The sequence below is a fragment of the Plutella xylostella genome, chromosome 29 (assembly GCF_932276165.1).
Source record: "Plutella xylostella chromosome 29, ilPluXylo3.1, whole genome shotgun sequence".
NCBI lineage: Eukaryota > Metazoa > Arthropoda > Insecta > Lepidoptera > Plutellidae > Plutella > Plutella xylostella.
The window spans coordinates 7,020,213-7,044,213 of record NC_064009.1 but is presented as its reverse complement, the minus strand read 5'-3'; the positions used below and the strand labels follow the sequence as shown (position 1 = coordinate 7,044,213).

At 38.7% G+C, this 24,001-nt stretch overlaps 1 protein-coding gene and 2 non-coding genes across 3 annotated transcripts; 2 read left to right on the top strand and 1 right to left on the bottom strand.

The window, feature by feature from the left end:
* Window positions 1-5,914: 5,914 nt before the first annotated feature.
* LOC105398131 (protein extra-macrochaetae) lies at window positions 5,915-11,013 on the top strand. Its single transcript, XM_011570185.3, has 2 exons — window positions 5,915-6,410; window positions 9,927-11,013. Exons 1-2 carry the CDS (start codon window positions 6,018-6,020, stop codon window positions 9,963-9,965), a joined length of 432 nt encoding a protein of 143 aa, XP_011568487.1. The 5' UTR covers window positions 5,915-6,017; the 3' UTR covers window positions 9,966-11,013.
* Window positions 11,014-12,721: 1,708 nt separating this feature from the next.
* On the bottom strand, window positions 12,722-12,794 carry Trnar-acg. Its single transcript has one exon. It is a non-coding gene; the product is annotated as a tRNA-Arg (tRNA).
* A 7,379-nt stretch (window positions 12,795-20,173) lies between these two features.
* Window positions 20,174-20,255, top strand: Trnas-aga. The gene has a single exon. It is a non-coding gene; the product is annotated as a tRNA-Ser (tRNA).
* The last annotated feature ends 3,746 nt before the right edge of the window (window positions 20,256-24,001 follow it).

The following is a 24,001-nucleotide window of genomic DNA, read 5'->3' as shown; positions in this document are numbered from 1 at the left end:
GTAAAATTTCTTACATCTTATGTTTTTAATGAAAAATATAGTGATTACTTAAGTTAAAGTTTTTTTTTCTAATCAGGAGAGGAGGGAGAGGGCCTAATAAAATGGTGTAAAAATCTCAGCTGACGTCACACGGTTCGCGGAGGGTGGGTGATTCAATCTGCATGCACCCTTATTTATCGTACAGACCAACCTTACGCATAATACCGATGGCGCTAGCATCTACGCCAAATTGGGCTTTACTACGGACAGATTTGTAATGCCATTTCTGGACGTTGCTAAACGAATGATTGTCCAATGCTATTGTATTGTAACTATTGTGGGAAAGTCGACACTACATAGTTTTTGTTATAAGTCCGTGGGAGGTTCGTTTTGACGTCGCGAGTTGCCAACTCTTTGTTTGAACACTTGCGGTGATGCGTTCAATAAATATTATGCGTTTGTCATTTGTCGCGATTGTTCTTTGTTGCTATACTTTTCACACGATGTGGCTTATGATTGTAAGGATAAGTCGATCATAATAATTATGGTCTTCCCGTTGTAACATATCACAACACACCGTGACAATTCAATTTACTACCACAGAAAAATAACTAGTAAGTAACTACTTATTACTATAAATTTAAAATACTTACCTAATAATATGATTTGAAATATTCGATGCTATAGCTCATGGAGTAACTGAAGTTGTTATATTATTATAATATGGTAAGTACTTACCTAAGTAGGTACTTATAGCTTGATTGAAAACGCAATCATACAACTTAAAATTAAACCACGACTTAATAATAATAAATAAAATAAACATAACAATCCCGCATAAAAGGGGTCAATTCTGAAACGAAAAACTTTCCTAATTACAAATTTCTACCAGGGCTACAGAGCCATACAACTGATCAGTCACGTGACCGCCGCGTGTCCCCCGCCCCCTCGCCCTCCCTTACCCCCCGCGCCTTCATTAAGCTGATAGATTGGACATAGAACTCTATACTAGATATTTGTTCCCGCACGCTTTCGCTATCACAGTATGCATTATTAAATGCCTTTTACGCTTATTGGGAGTTAACCTCCCCCTCAGAATCTTTAGGGGTTGTTATGTGAAACCCCTGAACGGGGAAAGGAAAGAGAGAAGTGAAATAGCCCTGAGTGTGGCCTTTTAAAACTATGCTCATTATGTGTACTTAACATAGTTAATAAATAATTATTAAATTAATAAATATAGTAATAATGTGTGTTCTTAAAGTTCTTATACGTTTGGATGAAAAATATAGAAATTCAATGTATATCTTACTCACACTGATTTGGAAATTAAAAGGTCGCTCGAAACAAAAGTTTCCGTAACTTTCCACCTAACCGCGGCGCATTGCAACCTCAAAGGATGACCATCGTGGGAGTGACGGAATTCCATTCCAAAAGTAAATCGTGGCATAATTGGAGATACAAATACGTGCGCGTGAGAAGCGAAGGTTCCTGTGTGAACAGCCGTGGGACGAGCCCGTGGGACGGCCCGGGACCCGCGGGTCAGGGGTCGCAGGCGCAGCAGACACCAACCATTACTTTCGTTTGCTCGTGTTTTGCTCATGTCTGAAACAGGAAAAAAACATTGGTTTGGTCATTTTTGCGATTGAATTTGAAGCCCAGCAGTGGGCGAATACGGGATAGTCAGTATATTATGATGATCATAATAATTATATTCTTCTTCTTCTTCCCTGCCTTATCCTTATTTAGGGTCTGCTTTGTTCGCCATGTCACGCCATTTTACCCTATGACGATAATATCTATCACTAACAATTAATTGGTTCTGTCTGTAGTCAACAGTAGTCAAGCTCTTTAGGTTTCGCTGCCAACTTTGCCATGTGTATTACCAGAGTTATACTGTGGTATTGCCATTATCACCGAATGGTCTTGAACTCCCCGAAACCAAGTTACAATGAGGCCTCCTAATGAAGCCCCTCGCGAGGTCCGCCAGTAATTACGGCTGACCCTCGACCCAGGGTCCCACGCCGCGCCGCCGCCGCCGCGTTCACGTGAGAAACTCTTCTTTCTCACCGGCTCTATCCTGCGAACATTCGCCAGATTCGGGCTCGCCAGACCGTGCCCACCTAATTGGAATTTAGGGTACTCAACCTTAGTCATTTCATGCACGCATTCGATTAGGAAACACAATTTGTAATCGAATAACACGATTATGCCTGAGCTCTATGCTTTCTTGCTGTAACACAATCCAGCGGAGATAGCCTAGGGCGGGCGGCACGTGTGTTCCAGCTAGCGTCCTACGAGTACAATAGACAAATCCATGGCTGCAACTATCTCCAGTATTCTGTGTCGATAAAGATCAATAGTAGGAGTGCGTGCGTGGCGTGGGTTCCGTGCGCGGTCACGCGGCCGCCACGCGTCGGCGTCGGGAGCGCGTAATGAGCCCGCACCTGCGTGGCTCGAATTATGGGATTTCTCGCGCCCTCCCGTGGGACCCAAACTGCAATATCGAACCGAGTTTACTCTGTCAATAAGTGCACACGTTGGGAAACCAATAACGGCTCCATTGGGGGGAGTTTATAGCTATATATAGCGAAGAAAAGCTGGGAAGGTGGGATCAAGAATGACAGAATTTCGTAAATTAAGATTACGGTTAAATTAAACTCAACTTACGATTTCACTTTACATAATTGGAATTCAGTGTTTATGTTTTTTTTTTATCTTTCATCAACCCAAACCCACTACACAAATTAGCCACGCGTAGTTTGATGGATTCTATAATTGATAAAAGCACAACTAAAGTTTCACACGCGACTCTTGTTGACGTTCGGCCCTCCAATAATCACGTCGCGGTGGACAATCGGGGTGCATTCAAACGTCATTAACGCATTGAGCCGGTCGCAATATCGGTGGAGATCGATGGCGCGATGGGAGCGGCACGCGCGCCGCACTCCCACGCACGCGCCGCGCCGCCCCGCGAGGGCGCAGTGTAAACGCTGTAATGCGACTGCTGAATATTGTATACACACAGACCCTAAACACTGAAAGGAAGAGGGTTATAGTTGTAGTGGATGAGAATTGAATCGGGGAGTAGGTAGAGAAAAAAATTCAAAATGAAGCCGAAATTAAGATCCGTGCAGGAATTGAGGAACGGAAATGTCTTGATATTGGCCCATGAGATAACTAAATAGAGAATGAGCCAATCTTAATTCCCATGAATGAAAAAATATTGAAAACCTCTCTAGATTCCCTTCCTGTAGAAACTTGCGATAGTAAATTAACAACAATCATGACAAAAACTCAAGAAATCACCAACACCGTAGGGGTTCCTTGTTGCAAAGTACGGAAAGCTTGCCTGTTTGCTTTTCTCATAGCGTCTGGTCAGGTGGTCAGGTAAAACAGACAGACTACCTTTCTATTCAGAGTTATGTCCACCTTTCTGTCAAAACGTGTCTTCGCGGCTACCTCAGAAATTAAGATTGTCTAGCTTGACGATTTATGTCGAGCGGAGGCCCATTGTGACTACACGTAGGAAACTATTGTCGACAGAATTACGAAAGGATATAAAGCACCTTGCAATGCAATTTGTTATGCTGTAATATTGTTTTAAGTGGACAGGTACTGTCTTTTGTGTTGGCGAGACAAGACAACTATGTAAAAAAGATCTCAATCTAAACATCCTAAGAGGATGCAAAGATTTCTTGAGGTGTTTTTATAGGCGTCATAAAGGAAAGCAAAAAGCCATAGCGAGACTTTGTCTTGCAGGTGCGTTGATTGTTATTTATGAGCGGCTTTCAGATAATTTAAGTGTGAAATTGTTAACGGCGAACATTTATTCAAGTATTGTAATGATTTTAAGAATATTTTTACGCGAAAATTTAATGGTTCTTGTTATTTTGAGGCTCTTTATATTGTAAGAAATATTTTTAATTAAGGAGTAACTACCTAGGTAGTTATTCAAGATTTCCAACAAGGCTCTGTTTGAAGTCGTTCTAACTAGTAATCACAGTATTTACTGTGAGGTTTAGCTCCAATTTCTCCATAGTCGGTTAGATCGTAACCAGGTTGATCAATTATACGTCATCTAGATATTAAATTCTTGACAGATGTGTCAAAAGTCAAGCAATAATCCCTGGTTATGCTCTAACCTACTATGGCGAAATTGGCACTTTAAGCCATTTACCTCACTATGGTGACCTACTTATGTTGGAACATATTATCTAGAGGTGCTGAATTGAATGTGTTCAAAATAGCTCAAATGAAGCGATTTACTACAGTTCTCAAAATATGAACAAAAAAGAGATAAGTAATAATAAATCTCGAAAAGTGGCGCCACCGTCTATATTTAATAGAGGTTCTTACCTGTTACTTCTGATGTCTCCTCTATTCATGTTTCTAAAATGTCATCGTAAAGAGTCAATGTCGGCAACATTTAAGTAACAGTATCGCATCAGCACATGACTTATAAAAATAATATAAGTACTTTTTAGTAAGCCTTAATTTTATTATGTGATAATTCATTATGTAAATTCAAATTTTAATAAAAAGGACTACTCAATACCCAAGATGCGTACTGTATGTAAATAAACAAACAAATACGTTTAAAGATAGTCTTTTTTAATAAGGGAAGTACTTATACTTACTAAAAATAAATTGCATGTATATAAATACTTAGGTCTTTAAAGAATATCTCTCATGATATCTGTGCATTTACTTTGAGCTGTCTGTAAGTGTAAACTTTATTTTTCCCCGCTCTCTTGGTTCGTTGTTCTGCCGCCATCGCCGTGGCCAGTCAGGTGAGTCTACACACTCGAAGGTGACTCTGAACTTTTTGCAGCCTTCGTTTTTTAACCGCGTTTATTATTACGATTGGACCTCTTTGTGTGGTCGGATCGGGACGTCTACCTTCTTTTGGTCTTGTAAAAGAATATTTTTTTTGGTGGTCAAGGCGGTTCGAGATAACGTTATTTTGTTTTGAAGTTAAAGTAGGCTTTGAAGATAGCCATTGTTAAAATTATAATGTTAGTAAACGCGATCAAACGTTATCTTCTGGACTTTTGATGGCAGATGAGATTTAAATTGTATTGATATATTTTCTATGATCTGAGATTTTTAACCATGACATAAGTAAATTACCTCATCATTATTTACGTGTAAAATTGTTGTAGAGTAGGTCCGTTTATTGGCATAAGTAAGTAAGAAAGTACTTAATTATGTGACAAAATATATGCAATAAACATAATCGACATAAACGATGTATGTATTATAGTTTCATACTTCATACTTATAAGAGAAAAATTACAAAGCACACAAATAGGCTTCGCAGGACCTGTCGCCATGGAAACGCGACAAGTGGATTCCGTCACGTCCGGGCCTTTGTTCCCCCCCGCCCCTGCCCCCCTCGCCGCCCGAGCCTCTCCCCCGCGGCGGCTGGACGCCATAGAGCCTGATTGTTCCACGTAAGGCACTGTGGGAAAAATTTACTCTATGGTCCTTAAAAAAACTTGAAGCTTTTTTGCTGTGGTTCGATCTGAGAGTCGGTTAAGTTCAGTAACTTCGTTTTTAAATAGGAAACGGTTTGAGTGGCTTTTTAGTGCAATTGGAATTTACTTAATAAATTTTAAAGGTTTTCGTTTCAGTACTTATCCAGAGACCTTAATGTTTTTGCAACTAAGGTAAAAAAGTAAAAACATACTGGGCCCATACCAAACATTTAGACATGTGCCAAAGTATCATTCAGGCACTAAAAAATTTGCAGAAGAGCTCATCGGTCCTAGGGGTGCCCAATGCCCACACTGCCCACTGCCTAGAGCCACAGCCAGCTCTACAGCATACAACGAGGCTTCCACGCGCCTCCCCCCGCCCGCCCCGCAAGCCCATTGGTCCCCGCAGGCCTCCGACCCGCCCCTCTCCCCCCCGCACCACATAAATACCGCGCAATCACCGCGAGCTCCTCATTCCCCACTCGCAACCCGTGTACGACGCACGTGTGACGCGCCCGCGTATTATCCATATCGAACCAGTGCTAGTATCGTGTGTGAATTATGAAGGCTATAACAGCAGTGTGCGCGACCGGCGCTTCCGTCCCCGCTATCGCTGGAGGCAGAATCCACAGACATCGGGATGGAGAAAACGCAGAAATCCAAATGTATCTGTCGAAGCTACAGGACCTGGTTCCTTTCATGCCGAAGAACAGGAAGATTTCCAAGTTGGAGGTGATCCAGCACGTTATCGACTACATCTGTGACTTGCAGTCAGCATTGGAGTCGCACCCTGCAGTGAGCCAGTTCGACGCGGAGACGGCGCTGGCGGCGGCCGCGCAGCTCCCGCCCGCCCCGCCGGCGCCGCGGCGGCAGCCCCTCGGGCCCCGCCCTGCGCCCAACACCATCCTCCGCAAATCTCCCGCCACCCCCACGGAACACAGGACTCATCCGACGGTAAGTTCCTACTTTTTATTTTCGACTGAAACTAATAAGTACCTACTTACATTTTAAGATTTCAATATAACCAATCCTACAATGTTCAACTGTGGCATTAGATACAGGTACAAATAATTTGAGTCAATGCACAAGATTTTCCTTATACCATACGTAATCATTCTGTATACCTAAGTACCTACTCATCAAACTTAGCATTAGGATACAATACTAAAACAGCAACTAATGCCTACTTGTTTATAATCCCACAAGAACCAGCGCGCATAGGCCGCTGTAAACTTAAAGTAGAGATTCGAGTTGTTGCACAAAAAGTAAATGATCTCTGGCTGGTTGGCGTTTTTATTGCGCGCACCTGCACAAGTTTCGCAAGCGAAGCGCGGGAATGTACAAGCGGAGATGAGTTTCACAATGCGCCGGCGATGCGTCGAACGCACCGTTTACTTTTTTATGGTAACCATAGGTTTTACTTTCAAAGACCGTACAAAAAATATAAAAGTAGGTATAATACCAAATGTTGGTCCAAATACAACAGCCACATATCTTTCCTTCTTTTTCATGAATACGACACTTTAAAAAGCTACACCTACTAATAGGAGCCTTAGAAGGTAGTGATTTCATAAAGTATGTTCAAACATTGTTCATAACTCTAAGTAAACATAAACTCGCAATCTAAACCGCTGCTCACGCATGCGTGACGGCTGTTTTGAATTTCAGCCTTGAGTAAGCCACCTGCGCCGGCGCCGCATAAACGACCATGTACCAACACACAATCTGAATATTCAACAACTATTTATGTAGAGACACTTAAAATTCCTCTTGACACCTGACTGTGATTAGCGTTTCGTCAACTCTATTAAGGTTAACAGCGTTTCAGAGGATTCCTCTTTTTCCTTCGTGCCAGCAAATAATTAATATATTTTTTGTAATTTTTATGTCAGTTATACAATGTAGATAGATATTTTATTGTACAGACATTTTAAGCCGTGACTTTATAAGTATGACCAGCAGGTGCGTCCCAAAGGATTTATGCATGAGCCGGTTCTCACAAGTGCGCCAGTTGTTAATACTTACGAGCGACACCTAAATTTTAATCACTGCCAGGAATGCCAAAGCGAGTTGTTTTTGCTATTTAAGTCCATTTCAAAACCAAATAATCTAAATTCTTTATGATCCATAAATGAATGTCATAGTATACTACAACAGATTCATTTTAATCATACATGATGTTACGCGATGACAAGATCATACGCATTTTTCTATTGATTGTTTAAATCATCAATCAGGAAAAAATGAGTTTACCCACATAAAATATTATGTTTCTGACAGAAGATCTGTACTGGCTGACGCAAACCCCAAGAGAACTAATAGGTCAAGCAAAATAACAAAAGTCATAGCCGCGGGCGCCGGCGATATCTTACTACCTTCAATAATATGCTTGTGGAATGTGGACCAAATTCTTGGAAAAAAGCGCAGAATTTCTCTGTAGGATATGGTTTCATCTATATTTAATAACCAAATTATGCATAATTTAAGAAATACCATATAGGCCTAAAATTTGATAAAAGTAATGCAGGTATATTTTTGGAATATCTGCAGTTTCTTAGTCTTGATACTCTCGATAGGTAAGTCGTGAGGCGGCATTTCACGGAATTATCGGGCTTGGCATCGGCGGGCTCTCGCGTTCCAGCCTCGACGGTCACGACCATACGCCACAACCGCTCGTGCACTAACCGACAGTAATTGTCGTGGCGCAGCTGCCGCCGCGGGCCTGGCGTCGATCACGACCCCGTGAGAGCTCTCTCTGTCTAATAAATACACGTACTAGATAACTGCTCTTCTTTAATGCCGAAGCGAGATTCACAATCGCTCCCACATATAGTTCAACTACAACTACACCGCGAGCATTGTTTCCTCGCTGCCCTTTCACCTTCACGACTGTAAATGCCAGTGCACTCATGAATGTTTGACTTTTCGCTTCGACCGTAATAAGCTGTTAAGTAGCATAATGAGTAAGGTTAGGCGTGTAATCCACCACGACACCCTATTATTTTCTGTATAAAGGGTCTCACCCCATTCATAATCATATCGCTTTTATCGTTGAGTTTATCTATGAACATTTATTTGTGTTCATTGTGCAGCGAGAGAAAGTCTCACGTACTTGATCTCATCTCAGCTTGTTAAATAACCTGTCAATATCACTCAGTCACCCAATTAGTAGCCCGCATACCGCCTTTTATATAGCATTTCAAAATTGATTGTGTCCAAAGATAGTTTATGTTTTTTTTTATGAATCAGTTATATTCTTTTTCCAACTCCAATAATAATCTCAATAGGAATATAATAAGTTGATAAAACATCGCGTGTATCGCGACAAGAAGCAACACTAACGAACCGTCGCCAGGTGTCCCTCACCCTCGCATTTGCTTCTCTCAATATCTTTGTCTCCGCAAAACACCTATATAAATTGAGTACGTGAAAGTTTTACGAGCGGCTTATGTTCTCGCTTCTTTGAACGAATAAAGCGAGTGCATGGTTGAGAGCGGCTATAGAAGGTTCCCAGCAATGTCCAACCTTCACCGCAAATGTCTCCGCACACGTGCAATGATTTCACCGATAGCTGCGATCGATGGATCGGCCGAGGGCATTGTGCGAGTAACGGTCGCTCACAGCTGCGCTGTATGAACATAAGACACGGCGCCGGTGGCCGGATAGCTAAATAAATGCGACGTATTCATTATCCATCCGACAATGCGTGCTTCATAAAGGGATTTCACGTGTGCGTTCTCGCGAAGTCCCGATCCGTTTCGGGACATGTGTGCGCTCCCTTTGATACGTATGTGTCCGTAAATAGGGTGTCCGCACGTGGCCGCGACGCTCAGCTGCGCGCCAGCCACGGATGTACCAGATTGGACGGGAAGCTCCGTGACGCTTAGTACATAGGTAGAGCCATTGGAGTACCGCCCCAACTCGACCGCATTGCCACATGTCACTGCAGCACCGGCAATTCGCTTAATCAAGCAATCTTTTGAGTTGCGTCCCATGCCACTTCCTAATTTAGGGTGATAAAACAACCGGTACATTGTTCGAGTACTAATGAATTAAAACTCTGTTGAAACAGAGCACATATGCGATGACAGATGGCCGGACGCGGGCAGGCGGGATGCGCATGTGCCACCCGATACTCTATTTGTCGCAATCACTAATAACTCGTTAAATGAAGAGGGGTGTCGAATACATTCAGCTACTGTCTAAAGTGAACATTGGGATGGTTTATTGTTATAATCTGATATAGCCAATAAAAAATAATATTAGCTCAAATTAGAACAGTTGTTTTAATCTAGAATCAGTAGTTGACATGGCATGTGCGCGCGCATCTGTGCCTTGATTGGTGCCTCCTACACCCTCTTCCCACTAACGGAGACTCGCCCTCTATTGTTTTGTTAAATTAAAACGTCCATTACGAAAATGGAACTGCCTTCTTCACTTTTACTGATCGATTCTTTTCTTTTGTTACAGACGCCTGAAAAACACATTGATCGGCCGATGTCGTGCTAAGCAGTGTTGAAAATTAAAAGGACAGTACAATTTTCGGTAATTGTTCAATGTACATGTAAAAAGCTGCTGCTATGAGAAGCACGGCAGAGTGAGTCCTCGGGAGTGGAGATGAAGAGATATCCAGTGTTATTCATCCTCGGAGATGATGTCCTAAGTACGATCTCGTTATGATCAATGTATCTTTATTTAATTGTATGAACTTGTGGCATTACATCAGAAGACTTGTGCATTACAATGCAATCGACGTCGTCGTTGTGATGACAGATTGTTTTGTTATCATGTTATGTAAAAAGCTTTATTAGTTTTTAATCCACTTGTAATTAGACATGTTTGTACATAATGTTGAGTGATTTGAGAACAACCTGTATGGACTGCCACCTTGTATTGCAGCTTGACTGTATTTTTCCATTTATTTTCTACGTTTGAACTTAAACCTTATTCTTTAGTTTCTAAAACAATGCTTCCATTTATATCAAAGATGTAAACCAATTATAAGTTGGTTTCAATAATTTTATTACTTTTTAAGTTAATTTCTTGAGTGTGATTTGTATAGCGACATGTTGCTATTAGAATAAATGTATGGAGTTTATTTTGTGAATTATGAACGCAATTTATTTCTAATTAATTTATAATTTGCGTCATCGAGAGTGATGTATGTAAATAATGTAAGTAATAAAGTGACTATAAAAATTAGTGAAAACTATCGATTTGAGACCTATATGATTTTTATTTTGAATATAAGGTGGAAATGCTTTAATTATCTTTTATGATTCTTATTACTTTATCGCGTAGTTTAATTTAAAATAGACTGTTATAGAATTAGTTATTGAGTATTGTGTTATTTTGATAATTGAAGTGATTGTTGATGGATGTGGAATGATATCTGAAGCAAATTATGAAATGTTACTTACAAACGCTGAGTGTCACAAACATGTAACTATGAACTAACAATTGTCAATGTGTTCCTTTTTTGTTTTAAAAAAATATCACATTTTCAAACATCTGGACACAAATAAACAACAAAATAAAATATTCTGATATATTGAAACCTCTGATTTTCCTTTTTTATATCCTAACCCTACCTATTACTGTAGAATCAAACAAAATTCAACTTAAAATGCATTTTAAAATGAAATACAAACATGGTAATATTAACCCGCCAGTGGTGACGTATATGTCTGTGAGACCGGGTGGTTTGAAAAAGTCGAATAACTTTCTTATTAGCCATCTATTTTTGTTGTGATTTCGGGTAGCTGCCTCATTTCCCATCCCCCATCGTCAGTCCACCCCGCGACGATGACTCGTGCGCAGGTTTCGGAGTTTTGGCGCCAACCCGGTGCGTGAGACCGGGGTCACCGACTATGTAAGTAAAATTTAAAGGTATTTTTTAAATTTTTCATTTATTTTTATATTTTTCTTTACTATATTTTTGTTTTGTTATTATATTTTTCATGATTGAACTATTTTTAATAGATATTTGTAGGTATATATACAAATATAAGTACTTTATAGATTTCAACAAGTTTTTATAGTAATATCAGCTAGTTTCAGCATGTCCTTGAAAATGAAGACGGAGACAGCTGGACCTTCAAGAAATGGTCAATGTTATGAATGTGGATGGTGAAATAAACAGAATAACAAAATACATTTGTCACAAAATGTAAGAAATATTTGTGTCACGAACATTTATAGTGCCGTCTTGCAGAGACTGTTTGGCTGTGGAGGAACAATGACTTTTAGTGTATTTTTTAATTATTTTTTTGGTAGAAGTATAACAATTTTTGTTATTTCTTATGAAGTTCGTAGTGTTATAAAACTATAAAAGGCAGATTTAGTTATAAAAAATTACATCATTGTTTTATTTTTAATTTTTTAAGATGATAGGTGAAAATTTATCTAAATATTAAGTGTTCTAAGTACCATCGTGAAAGGACTAATAAACGAGCCGTGATTTATGATAATGCTTTGTTTTATTGTCAAACAAATACTTATCTTTAAAATTAAACTAATTTTGGGTAGCATGTGTAGTTAATTATGTAAAAAAAATAAGTTTGAAAATCCCGGTGCGTGAGACCGGCGTCACCAACGATGTAAGTCAAATTGACGTCACCACTGGCGGGTTAATAACGAAGACATGATGATATCTAAAAAAGATTTTGAAAGATGTCTAGATGTGGTAGACACCTAGGCAACTTTCTAAAAGCTACATTCTCTAAATGAGACCTCATCTTAGTTAAAATCTTTTAAAAGCGTGATTACATCATGGGCAATTATCGTTGTCATAGAGTAAATAATTTGCAACGACAATATTTGATCAGCTGTGCGCTGTGCCTATATTAACAATTGAAAATTACGATTTAAACTTAACCATAACATGATACGATAAAGACTAAATTCCAATGAACAAGATAACCATGACTTGTGTAAACGAAACAACACCTTATGTTGTTGGCACAGAGTCAAAACGGGGTAGGGTAGGTACATGTGAAAGTAAATATGAAGAAGTTTGTGTTGTATGTAGGTAAACGCGAATAATTCATTGTATTGAACACGCACAAAGAGGTAAAATGATATGAAAATACATTAATACATAAATAAGTATCTGATGATGAGAATACAAAATAGAATCAAGTGTCAATCGTTTGTTTCATAAGCTACAATATTATTGTATAATGAAGTTAACTTCATGAACCAATTTAAGTACTTATAAAAAGAAAATATGATTATAATGGAATGAAAATTACAAAAAGATTTCGCGACCCTGCCAGGATTCGAACCTGGAATCTTCTGATCCGTAGTCAGACGCGTTATCCATTGCGCCACAGGGCCGGTTGAACGTGGGAGCCAATTATGCCGGTTCGTTCGCAGTCAATACAATCTACCCTATAAATAGTGGCTAGGCAGTTACACTACACTTGTTAGGGTGCTTTTCCACCAGAGATGTGCTATGGTACGATGCTATGGATGCGTTTGATATCCACCAATCATATTATTGGTGCACATAGCTTAGCACTGGTGGAAACGGATTCAACTAAGATATGTTTTTTGTATGGAATGATGCGTGCTATGGATGTGTGCTATGGATGCGTGCTATGGATATGTGCTATGGACCATCGCGAGTAGTGTAGCTATGTATGTGCAGAGCAGACCTACAGTATGCCCGCGTTTTTCACTGAAAGTAGACATGCCATCGTGGAAGCAAAAAGTTATTTTGTATCTCGCATGCGCATCTTTCTCGCACAGCTACTTTGCGGCGGCGCATCTTCGTAGCGCATCTTCCTCGCACAGCTACCTAGCGTAGTATTGGTGGAAACGGTCACATATTTTCGTAGCGTAGATATCACATCTTCGCAGCATAGCTGCATAGCACATCTCTGGTGGAAAAGCACCCTTATGCGTTTCGAAAACAAACAAGCACATCGGACTGCGACAAAAAATTTGGCAAGGCAAGATTGAAGGCTAGCGAGAATACGATCATCTCGGATAGACTAATCAGATCATTCGACTACGGTAGGTACGGTTCATTAATAATTAGAATATAGGTAGGTAAGTACTTGACAGTTGATCAAACTGTCTGAACTAGTTATAGTTATAGGCGGAAGACATCAGAGAAGGCTGGCTGCAAAGCGCATGCAACATTGTTGGGTCGTCTGTATTCGGAAAAATGTCTATCTATGTAACTTTTTATTCTTTTCCACTTCTATTGCTCTCTGGTATATATCTTTTCTCCTGGTCGTTCCGGATTGAGCCACACTCAAGCATTTCTCCGTTCACATCATTAAATGAGGTTTATCCCTCAGAGGGCTAAGGTAAAGGGTATCTCTGGTATAGTAGGTTATCGACGCATAGCCGTTAAGCTAGTCATATCTTAACTAATTATAGTGTAAGTAGTTAGTATAGTTTTCGATTCAATAGTTTACTTGACAGCTGTTGATACATTTTGATGATGTTTTGTACGAATTTGACCAACTGTCAAGTAAAATCATCCTTTAGTCATTCTAAAATAAAAATTTGAAGCGGTGGCGGAGATCTGCTGTAAATAATATAAGTGACTAAAGACATTTACTCACTTACATAGACTTAAAAACAGGCTTAGCATAAGTCTAACAGGAAATTCCATAGTGTTGGGTGGGCATATTTACAGTTGTTGTTAGTACACCGATAAGACGGGCAGGTGGCACACAGGTGGCGGAAAGCTCCGAGCGGCGGTGGGAAATTGTTTTTGGAAAACATAGGAAGTATATAATGTACTAAGTACCTGCTTGGGTTATATGCCATTGATATGGTGCTGTAGTGTTAGTGGGCCTTGTAGTGTTTGACTCACGTGAAACATTATTCGCTTAGACCTAGGTAGAAAAACAGAATCACACAAGAACTCTGGTTTTAAAAATAAGAACATCAAAACATTTAGGGAGTCATCCTCATTGATCAGGTCTTAATGAACATAATAAGAATAAGTTAAGAATATTAGTAAGAAGTCACACAATTAATTACAATAGTGATGCAACGATAAATTATGAACACGGTAAAATAATTGTAAGAATAATAGAAATAGCCTAGAATGTGGCATAGTACCGTATTACCTATTATATTTTTTTTTATAACCTAACCTTGGTGACATAGTAGTAAGTAGTGAATTTAACTAACGAAGGTGAATGAGAAAGTGGGTCTAGATCTAACCTAAAAACTCCGACGGTCAAAACAAATTAGAGCATAACAGAAATTCGTGAAATATGGTTAGGTACTTCGTAGAATACTTTCTATGAAGTCACCTCTCAGAAAACAAAACACAACAATATTCAATCGCATTTGTGGTCGGCGCTCCCTCATTATTTACTATAAGTACTTACTTAAATTTCGGAGGTGAGTAAAGTACCAACATGGTTTTCATAAAGCGTCATTCATATAATTCCATAGACATATACTAAGTCTATGACAGTCTATGTATAATTCTATGTTTAAGGTTCTGCGGGTTCTCAAGTGGGACGCCCTCCAGTCCGCCAGACTACTGGGTAGTATAAGAGGGGTTTTACTTGGAGGCGTTACTTGGGAGAGTCCTATATTGTGACTCTTCGTATATGCAGCACTGTCAAATAATTTACTGATCAACAACCAACAACTGAACAGCTGAACGTTTAGGTCAGGAAGATATGTTCTTTAATATTCCCCGTATAATAATTTATCGATAATGTTATCATCTTACGATGGCTATAAATGTATACGAGTAATGTATGCTATGCCACTCCTTTACGCCACCATCGAGTAAAAATAAGGTAAATATGTAGAGACAGGTGTCTGCACTTGTAGAAGCAGTGTATGTGTACCGACAAAGATAATGATAACTGTAAAAGGCTATAGCGATAACAAGTAAGTAGGCAGGTTCTAGTAGGTAGAGATCGTCACGGCTCAAAGGTGCCATTGCATTGGGCCAAAGATCAGTCGTTTGTCGGTTAGTTTTTGCACATATGCAATTATGCATGTCTATAACCATTGACCACGAATGTTAGCTCCAAAAAGGATAGACTCATTCGATTGTATTATTTAAGTAAGATTATAAATTAAATAAGTAGGTTTGTAACTTACTTAGCTTATTTGATATTTAAAAAAAAGTTGGAAAAAATATAGGCTATAAAATTGGTGGAAGACAATAAATTAAATAGTTGTTTTAGATACTTACCTATGTATTTTTACTTATTAACAATGAACTAGTTTTTTTCTTTTTTAATTTTTCGGGTTAGTCAGTCCAAGTCAGTCAAACCTTCGGATAGTCGTACTCTAGAAACCTAACTAAAAGTATTAAGCCAGATTCGAGGTATACAGCCGTAAATATTGATAGGTACCAAAATGCTGCATGATATATTAGGTTCAAAGTCCACAAGTAATATATATGCAATATCGTCTCCAAAGTAATTTAAGTACCTTTAGATTGGTTTTTTATAAAGTGAGAACTTTACATAAGTACTTACCACATCGGACGATACTAAGATAAGTATGGTACTTTAGTTAGGAGATTAAAAATCATCCAAGGAACTGCGTAAAAACTGTGTCAGGTGTTTGCACTTGCCGTTACCAGTACATATGTACTTAGGATTGATACAATGTGATAAAACAATACACGTAGCTAATATTTATAATGAGCACGATAAACTTTTAATCTATTCTTTTGAATCAACCGCACTGAAGTTTTCATACCTAGATGATTTATGCTCGTTACGAACAAACGGACAGACAGGTGTGAAAATTTATCACTGAACTTCCTGGAAGCAACTATTATTAGGCCTTACCTAAGCAAAGTTGCTTTGAGGAAGTTCAAACAACCAACCACCTATCAGCAGAAAAATATTCACGATAAAATTATGTAAATACTCTAAGTAAGTCAAAATACGAGTACCTACGTGGTTGGTTAAGGTTTAGGCACTGAAAATAACACATTATTGTGCTTTAATTTGTTTTGCTAAAACTGTAAACATGAGGCAGTTCAACTTCTCAACACAAAGCAACACAAAAGTGTGAGCCAGCACGGAAATCACACCTACTACACTCACGAGCCATGAAAAATTACCATTGAGAAAATCACCAAATTATGCCTAAATGGAAAAAACCAACTTAATGACACCTTCTGCAATATTTAAGTACATTTAACGGTGCATCAGAATATCACCAACTATTCGTAAATATTTTGTTAAATATTCCTTTCAAATCATTAGGGCCATTTGGTGTCTGAATTTTGAAAGTGGAACTGTTCTTTGCCCGTGACTGTATGTGGTAATATCTAGGCGATACTTTATACAAACAACTTAAACAAAAACAAAAAAAAAACAATAAGCATATGTTGGTACTTATGTAAGTGGTAACTAAAGGATTTAATACTTACTTACATACTAATATATGTACTTACACATATATACAGATGTCAGATGTAATTAGTTACTGAAACTATGTCAATTTTAGTAACATTACTGTAGCACGTTATAGTAGTAATGAATCCCTGTCAAGTGTTTTAAGGGTTTTCCTCGTATTTAGGTAAGTATTTAGTAGCTGGAGTTAGTTCACATTACAATAATTCAGTACATTAGGTACAATCTGAGTGCTGAACACCTGAACCTCCGGGTAGATAAGCCACCAACACTCATGGCTTCATCAGATAAACCTTGTAATTTAGATTTTAGATTTCTGTAGGCCTAGAATACATGTATTGATAGTTTGTATGAACTATGATAGTTTATGTTTTCTCGTATGCTCGTTCTTGTGGATATTATCTTAAAACGTCGGAAAACAGCACTTTTTGAGGTTAAGGCGGGATCAGATGGTTCATTCGAGTGAACATTACAAGAACACGAGTGAACGGTTCATTTTTGTTTGCACTCTTGTTTCATTTTGTGTTCACGTTCACACGTATCATTTCGAATGAAAGACAGAAATGAACGAAAAATGAACCGTCTGATCCCGCCTTTCGCGAAAAGGTGTCATACTAGATAGGTACTTACTCATATTTAATGGTTTTTTATTTATAAATATTATAAAGTAGCTGTTCCCGCGAGCTTCGCTTCGCCTTAAAAAGTTTTCCCCGTGGGAATTCCGGGATAAAAGTAGCCTATGTTCTTTCCCAGGGTCTAGATCATATGTATACCAAATTTCATTTAAATACGTTTAGTAGTTTTGGCGTAAAAGAGTAACAGACATACAGACAGACAGACAGACACAGTTACTTTCGCATTTATAATATTAGTTAGGATTAGGATAAAACAAAATCTACAACAAAAACTGAAATACTAACATTGTGATTGAAATGGAATTAAGTACTTATACCTAATTGCTTCTGACCTACCCCGGTACCCAGGTATAACCCTGTTAATTAAGACTCTAATTCGCGGATCCCTAATTCTATACTTAGGTACCACGAATAAACAAAATAGGCCATGATAAGAGGCAATCAGTAAAGTAAACAGCAATCTAAATTAAGTGGTTTATCTGATGTCAACGATGACTATGTAGACTTATCTACACTGAGGTTCAGGTGTTAAGCACCTAGATTGTACCTAATGCACTAAGCTCTTATCATTTCAATACGTAGAAAAGCATAGTAAAATACAATAGTATATAGGGGATTTTCCTTACGGGAAACTTTAAGATTTAAGTGCTTCTTGCACTGCTACGCGGCTACGAATGTGCTACGGTCAACTTCGTAGGCTTTCATAATTTTAAGCAGTGAGAGTGATCTTCTTTGACAAACACTAGAGGGTAGTAACCGTTGTAAAAGCATTGTGATATCAAATAAATGTATACCTTATATCCTTTAGTTACATTACGACTAGGTATAAGTACTTATTATAAACAATATTTGGGTCAGTCAACACATTACTAGTTTCCAGCATAACTATTTACCAGAGTAAATTTAATACGAAAGTGAAGTAAAAAGTAAAAATAGCATTTATTGCCAAAAACCAATGAAACCTACTACATAAATACTTAATTCTATAGTAAAAATTAACACATGACATTTTTAACAAGGACAGTAACTAGACTTAACATAAGAGTTATAAAATAGGTAAGTAGGTACTACAGTTCTGGAAAATGGCATCATGCTCAACAATGTCGACTGAAAGCTTGTTTCATAACGACGCTGTTTTTCAGCATGCTCCAGCTCCAATACCTACCTACTTCCGTTTGTTAAATAGTACTCTATCCCTCTTATTCATAAAAAACTTACAGAACGTTTTAGCTGATGCATAGCTAAAACGTTCTGTAACTTTTCTATGAGTAAGGGGGTATATGCCTACCGAAACCGCCATATTGAATAACTAAAAGCGAAACAAAGTTAAAATGTGAACATGACTACACTACAGCAGCACAAAGGTCGGGGGTGACGGCTGCCGAGGCTCCGAAGGGCAAGGCTTTAAATATTCAAAGGGTGTAAAGGGCAACACTCATAAGGAAATTTCCCCTGAGAACTCAAAATGTCTATAGCACCCTATGAATAATTTCGGGACGGGAAATGGGTAGACTATTGTTTTTGTTGGAAGTCAATATTATGTTTTGACTTTGTGAGAATTTACATATTTTTTGTCACTATCATGAATACCAAATTATAGTCACACTTTCCTCAAAATTATTTCGTCCAGAAAATGTCAAATCCATTTTATTTTCACTTTATTTTTCATCGATGCAGATATCGTACGATTCGTATGCATTCGACCCAAGGTTGCAGTGCAGTGTAGTGAATAAATTGATTGAAATTGAATCACGGCTAAATTCAGCTCGCGTCATTGTCTACTTGCATGTGTTGTTGTATACATAGAACAATGTCTGCCCACCAAGTCGAGCAAAAAGCGGCACGGCCGTAGCATCCTTTTCTCGAAGCAATTCAGGCCTTTTCCGTTTAGCAGTAATTTTGTGCTTAACATAAAGATGAGTGAGTATACCTAGAGTAATTACAACATTTTGTCGAGCATTTCTATGTAAATGTAAAGTTTTTACAGGCCAAAGACAGAGATAGTGGTTTACTTGTCTAAGGCCAAAGATGACTAAAAGTTCGTAAAAGCATGATACACTATCAGAGAGCGGCTCGTTGTTCTGTTACAAGTAAATGTTGTAGTCTATCTATAATCACCTCAAAAGTATTTACCTATATAGTACCTCTACGCAGTACGTACCTTCTACATGCATTGAGTATAGTGGTCTGAATCAGGGTGAGGTCACGGAGCGAGGCGGGACTGGAGGGCCGCTCCGCCGCCGCCGCGCCATTGTCCACGTCACGGCGGCTGCGTGTCATGGAATCCCTGCTACAATACAGTGAATGAATTTGACACACACCATGCTATTACGTGCATCCTACCTAGGTCAATATGAATGGGATATGATGCCCTTTGCATGAATTTGTCCTATTAATGATAAAATTTCTAAAATTATGTTGAGTAAGTAAGTACCTAAAAAAATATTTTTTTGAATCTAGACGTAAAATAAGACTGGGGCAGAATTTATAAACTGTAAGTAAGTAATAAGTACAAAAACTTACTTGTCATGTTTCAGTTTAATCTCGCGAATGTAGGGACGGGGATGGGTCCCTTAATGGGTCTTTGAACTGAACGACATTTTTCATAAACGACAATAAATAAGTCATAATTTGTGTCATCAACTTTTTAATTCAGCACATTACTGCCTAAAGTCTAAAAAGTAATATGATAGATAATTTCACCTCATTGAGCATGGCAGCCGTGGCCGAGCGGTTAAGGCGTCTGACTAGAAATCAGATTCCCTCTGGGAGCGTAGGTTCGAATCCTACCGGCTGCGAATCTTTTTGCAATTATTTATTTCATCAATAAAATAATTACATTTTGTTGTATTATTTTTTTATTATAATACATATTTCATACGAGGTTTCATTATTATAGTAGACAGGATACAAATTAGCCGAATCAGAAAAAATAATGAAGAAATATTTTATCTCCTCCATCGAAGTTGTCTGGAAGAAATTACTTTTAGTTGGATAACCGCCAATTGTAACATATATTTTTGTTTATAATCCTTAAATCCTAATGTGTATGCACGTGTGCAACAAAGACATCAGCCTATCTATGTATAATCTGGCACAATCCGTCGCGGGAAGATGAAGTGAAGGTGGTTGTCCGGAGACAGGGCCTCATTAAGAGAGTGCACGTGCAGCGCCCGCGGCCGGACTCAGACTTTTACCGCCCCCGCCCCCCGCTCCCCGCCGCGCCCCCCGCAGGGCTGCGACAAGCGAACGATCGCCGATCCGATAACGTAACACTTGCAAAACGAAGCGATATGATCACGAAAACTGACACTTTTGTTTTTAACAAGCATTTTGTGCTACGCGTAATGCCCTAGATTTTGTAAAACACAACAACGTGTCGGAGCAGTAAATTTTAAAGAGGTAAGTTTTTCAGGTATAAAAGAAAACAAATCCAGAGTAGAAGGGCTTTCAGTAACAACGTTACCTACATAGAACAACACAACAAATCGACTAAAACACAATTTGCGAATCCAAATGAAACACAAAACCGCATTAGCTCCGGCCAACTGGCACCCCTGCACTAACTTCTCGTCATGGGATTACGAGTGCGTACCAGGGATTTAAGGTTTCATTACTTTGCTTCTCCCCTCCGCACCCCTCCCCACCCCAGGCAGCGGGGGAGGGCATCCAGCCGAGACCTCTAATGTACAAATATTGCGGACGAAACAAAATATACGCTCCGGACCCTCCTCTAAAAGCGAACAAGTGCACGTTTTGATTAAGTTGTACAGTGTCACATAAAATCGCGATATGAATACGATATGACGTCGTAATTTGACAGATGGCCTGTAAATTCGTCGGTGTATGAACATGTCATTTCACTTCAGTAGTTTTATAAATATTGTGACACTTTACAAACATAACTTCAATTACTTAAATATATGTACAACATAGGTACTTACATGAATCGAATGCGAAATGGGTTTGATTTAACGAGGAAAGACAAAAGCCTTTAAAACGACATAAAAAAAATAAAACTCGTTTAAGAAACTGACCTACAGTAAAATATCTTTATCAAGGTGATTTATACGTGTAAGTACCTACTATAGGTATTTATCTGCCGACTAGTGCCGATACACCTTGTTATTCCATAATAATACTGAAACCTTATTTACCTCTTAAAGGTTTAATATCCCTACTCCACGGCATAATAAGGAGTATGTACCTACTAGCTACGCTACGACTTTTTTAAACGAGTTAATCATAGAACAACCCGGACACGTCCTCAACGGAGTTAACAAACAAATGCATCCAACTGTCGCAAAGTTAAAAACCATGTTTGTACAGAACATCGCCAGTTGCACTCCACCGAACCAATCTCGCGACCGGCCGTCCCAACAGACCTAACTCCTAATACTCCATATGGCGTAACACAATGTGCAATCCGTAAACAACCATCCCTCAGTACCCCTGAAATCTTCTGTAACCCTTACACGCCCGCTCATGAGCGAGGGTCAACAGAAAATGGTGATGGTCTATGCAGATAGCTATAGGGTGACTATGGTGCGGGCGACATATGCAAGCATTAGCCCTGATGAGACAGAGGACACCAGCGGGCTTAGCCACTTAATTTGGACAACTGCCGAGCGCCGCTATTGGATATGGCACGGTCAATGGTCATAAATGGTCAGTTGGCTATAAAACACGACACTCAATTCACTTATGATTATTATAATTGCTGGGTGGGTAAGCTGTACGCCTGCATAAATATCGCGCGGTGGTATACAGAACATCTACTTAGGTAGGTACTAATCTATCTATTGGTAAGTATCTGAAAATTACCGATGGATAGAGGCTAAAGGCTAGGAAAACTGGCAGTTAACATCGGTCGATGACTAAATTCGCTGAATTATTTCTTCATTAAAATCACACGCCAGATCGAATCAGTCTCCACTGTGGTCAGCAGTCTCCTGTGTCCACAATTCTTAGAAATATCAGGTGCTGGCGCCATCAACGATATAATGGCGGAACTCGACACCAAGTCGCATGCCGCATTCCTTCCGGGCGAATACATGAACTTTGATCCTTGTGGTCAAGACCAACGAATAATGCATGCTATTTCAAACCATTCTTAATCAAGCTGCAAGAGGATTCTAGATTGTTAGGTACTTATTATCTAGTTTTATTTTAACATTGAAATGAGTCTTACTTGTGCAGATAACTAAAATTTTAAAGACTTTACACCTACAAGTTTGTTAGGTACTTATTATCTAGTTTTATTTTAACATTGAAATGAGTCTTACTTGTGCAGATAACTAAAATTTTAAAGACTTTACACCTACAAGTACTAAAGGCTGAGGATAAAGACCTCATAAACTATACATGACATGCAGTCCTTGGAGCTTGGGCAATGGTCACCCAGTTGTGTTTGTGTTTCCCACGGCGCCCACGCACCGCGCTGACCCTTGATAAGCAAACACCAGCTATCAACCTCTAGCCGGCAATGCCGGACCTACCTATCCTATACCTATTATGATTGAAAACTTTTTGTTATGACTAATTGAGAAAACTGAACAGGAGAATGAATCGAGAATTAATTTTAAACAACGTTTATGCCGATAAAGGAAACTTTAGAAAATTTTGAATTTCGTACCACCCAATGTTACTTTCAAAATGTCAAAATGAATTCACAATACTATGGCTAATGTGCTTTTGTAATTATCAAAGCTAAAGCACCATGTACACTGTACAGGCATTTCCTTTTACAATGTTTATATTAGTCGACATTAGTTTACATCTCGCATGATGGATCTGCAAATTTCATTAACTCTGTAGCGTAGAGTTCATGATACTTAGCGGTTAGCGTAAACACTTCATCTCACAGCGCTGGAGCTCAGAAGAAGTGTGAAGTGTATATCTGTCATCGTGAACGCTCTATGAAGCTTGTTTATTAGATCTCAGAATACTGGAGTGGTTGGCGATGATATGCGCTTTTCGCGTTTATTTCAACGACTCGAGTCGTAAATAAACTTTGTTGTAATTTTTTAGTTCGGCCATGAATCGTTATAAAAATACTAAAATTTTTGTTTGTAAGAGGTAGGTATATTAATAAAATAAGACTACTCTAAATATGGTTGACTGATAGAAAATGCTTAAGTACTTTAGCATTTATCTTTGGTTCATATAAATAAATTAAACTGTATTTTGTGCACAGATCTTTTATGCAGTATAAAATATGTTTAAGTATATATAACTTTATAGGTATAGTGCAGATATGAGTATATTCTAGAGGTAGGTAGGTACTATCGGTAAGTACTAATAACTTTTTAGTTAAGTACCTACTTGCCAAAAATATTTAGCTATCTAAGAGAGATGAAAAGAACATAATAAGGTAACATGATATCAGCTTACCTAATTTAAATATTTTTTGGTAACATCGGAGGTTGAAACTTTTATCATAGTGATGTATGTATAGTGATGGCGCCAACTTGGCCTCCGATGAAATGCTAATGGCCTACCGTGAAATCTCAACTGCTAATTTATTCAAATTAGATTTAGTGAA

Excerpts from the sequence above, each read along its gene's own strand:
- LOC105398131 (XM_011570185.3), top strand. The coding sequence starts at position 6,018 with ATGAAGGCTATAACAGCAGTGTGCGCGACCGGCGCTTCCGTCCCCGCT. Across the intron at positions 6,411-9,926 it reads AACACAGGACTCATCCGACG|ACGCCTGAAAAACACATTGA; the intron begins GTAAGTTCCTAC and ends CTTTTGTTACAG.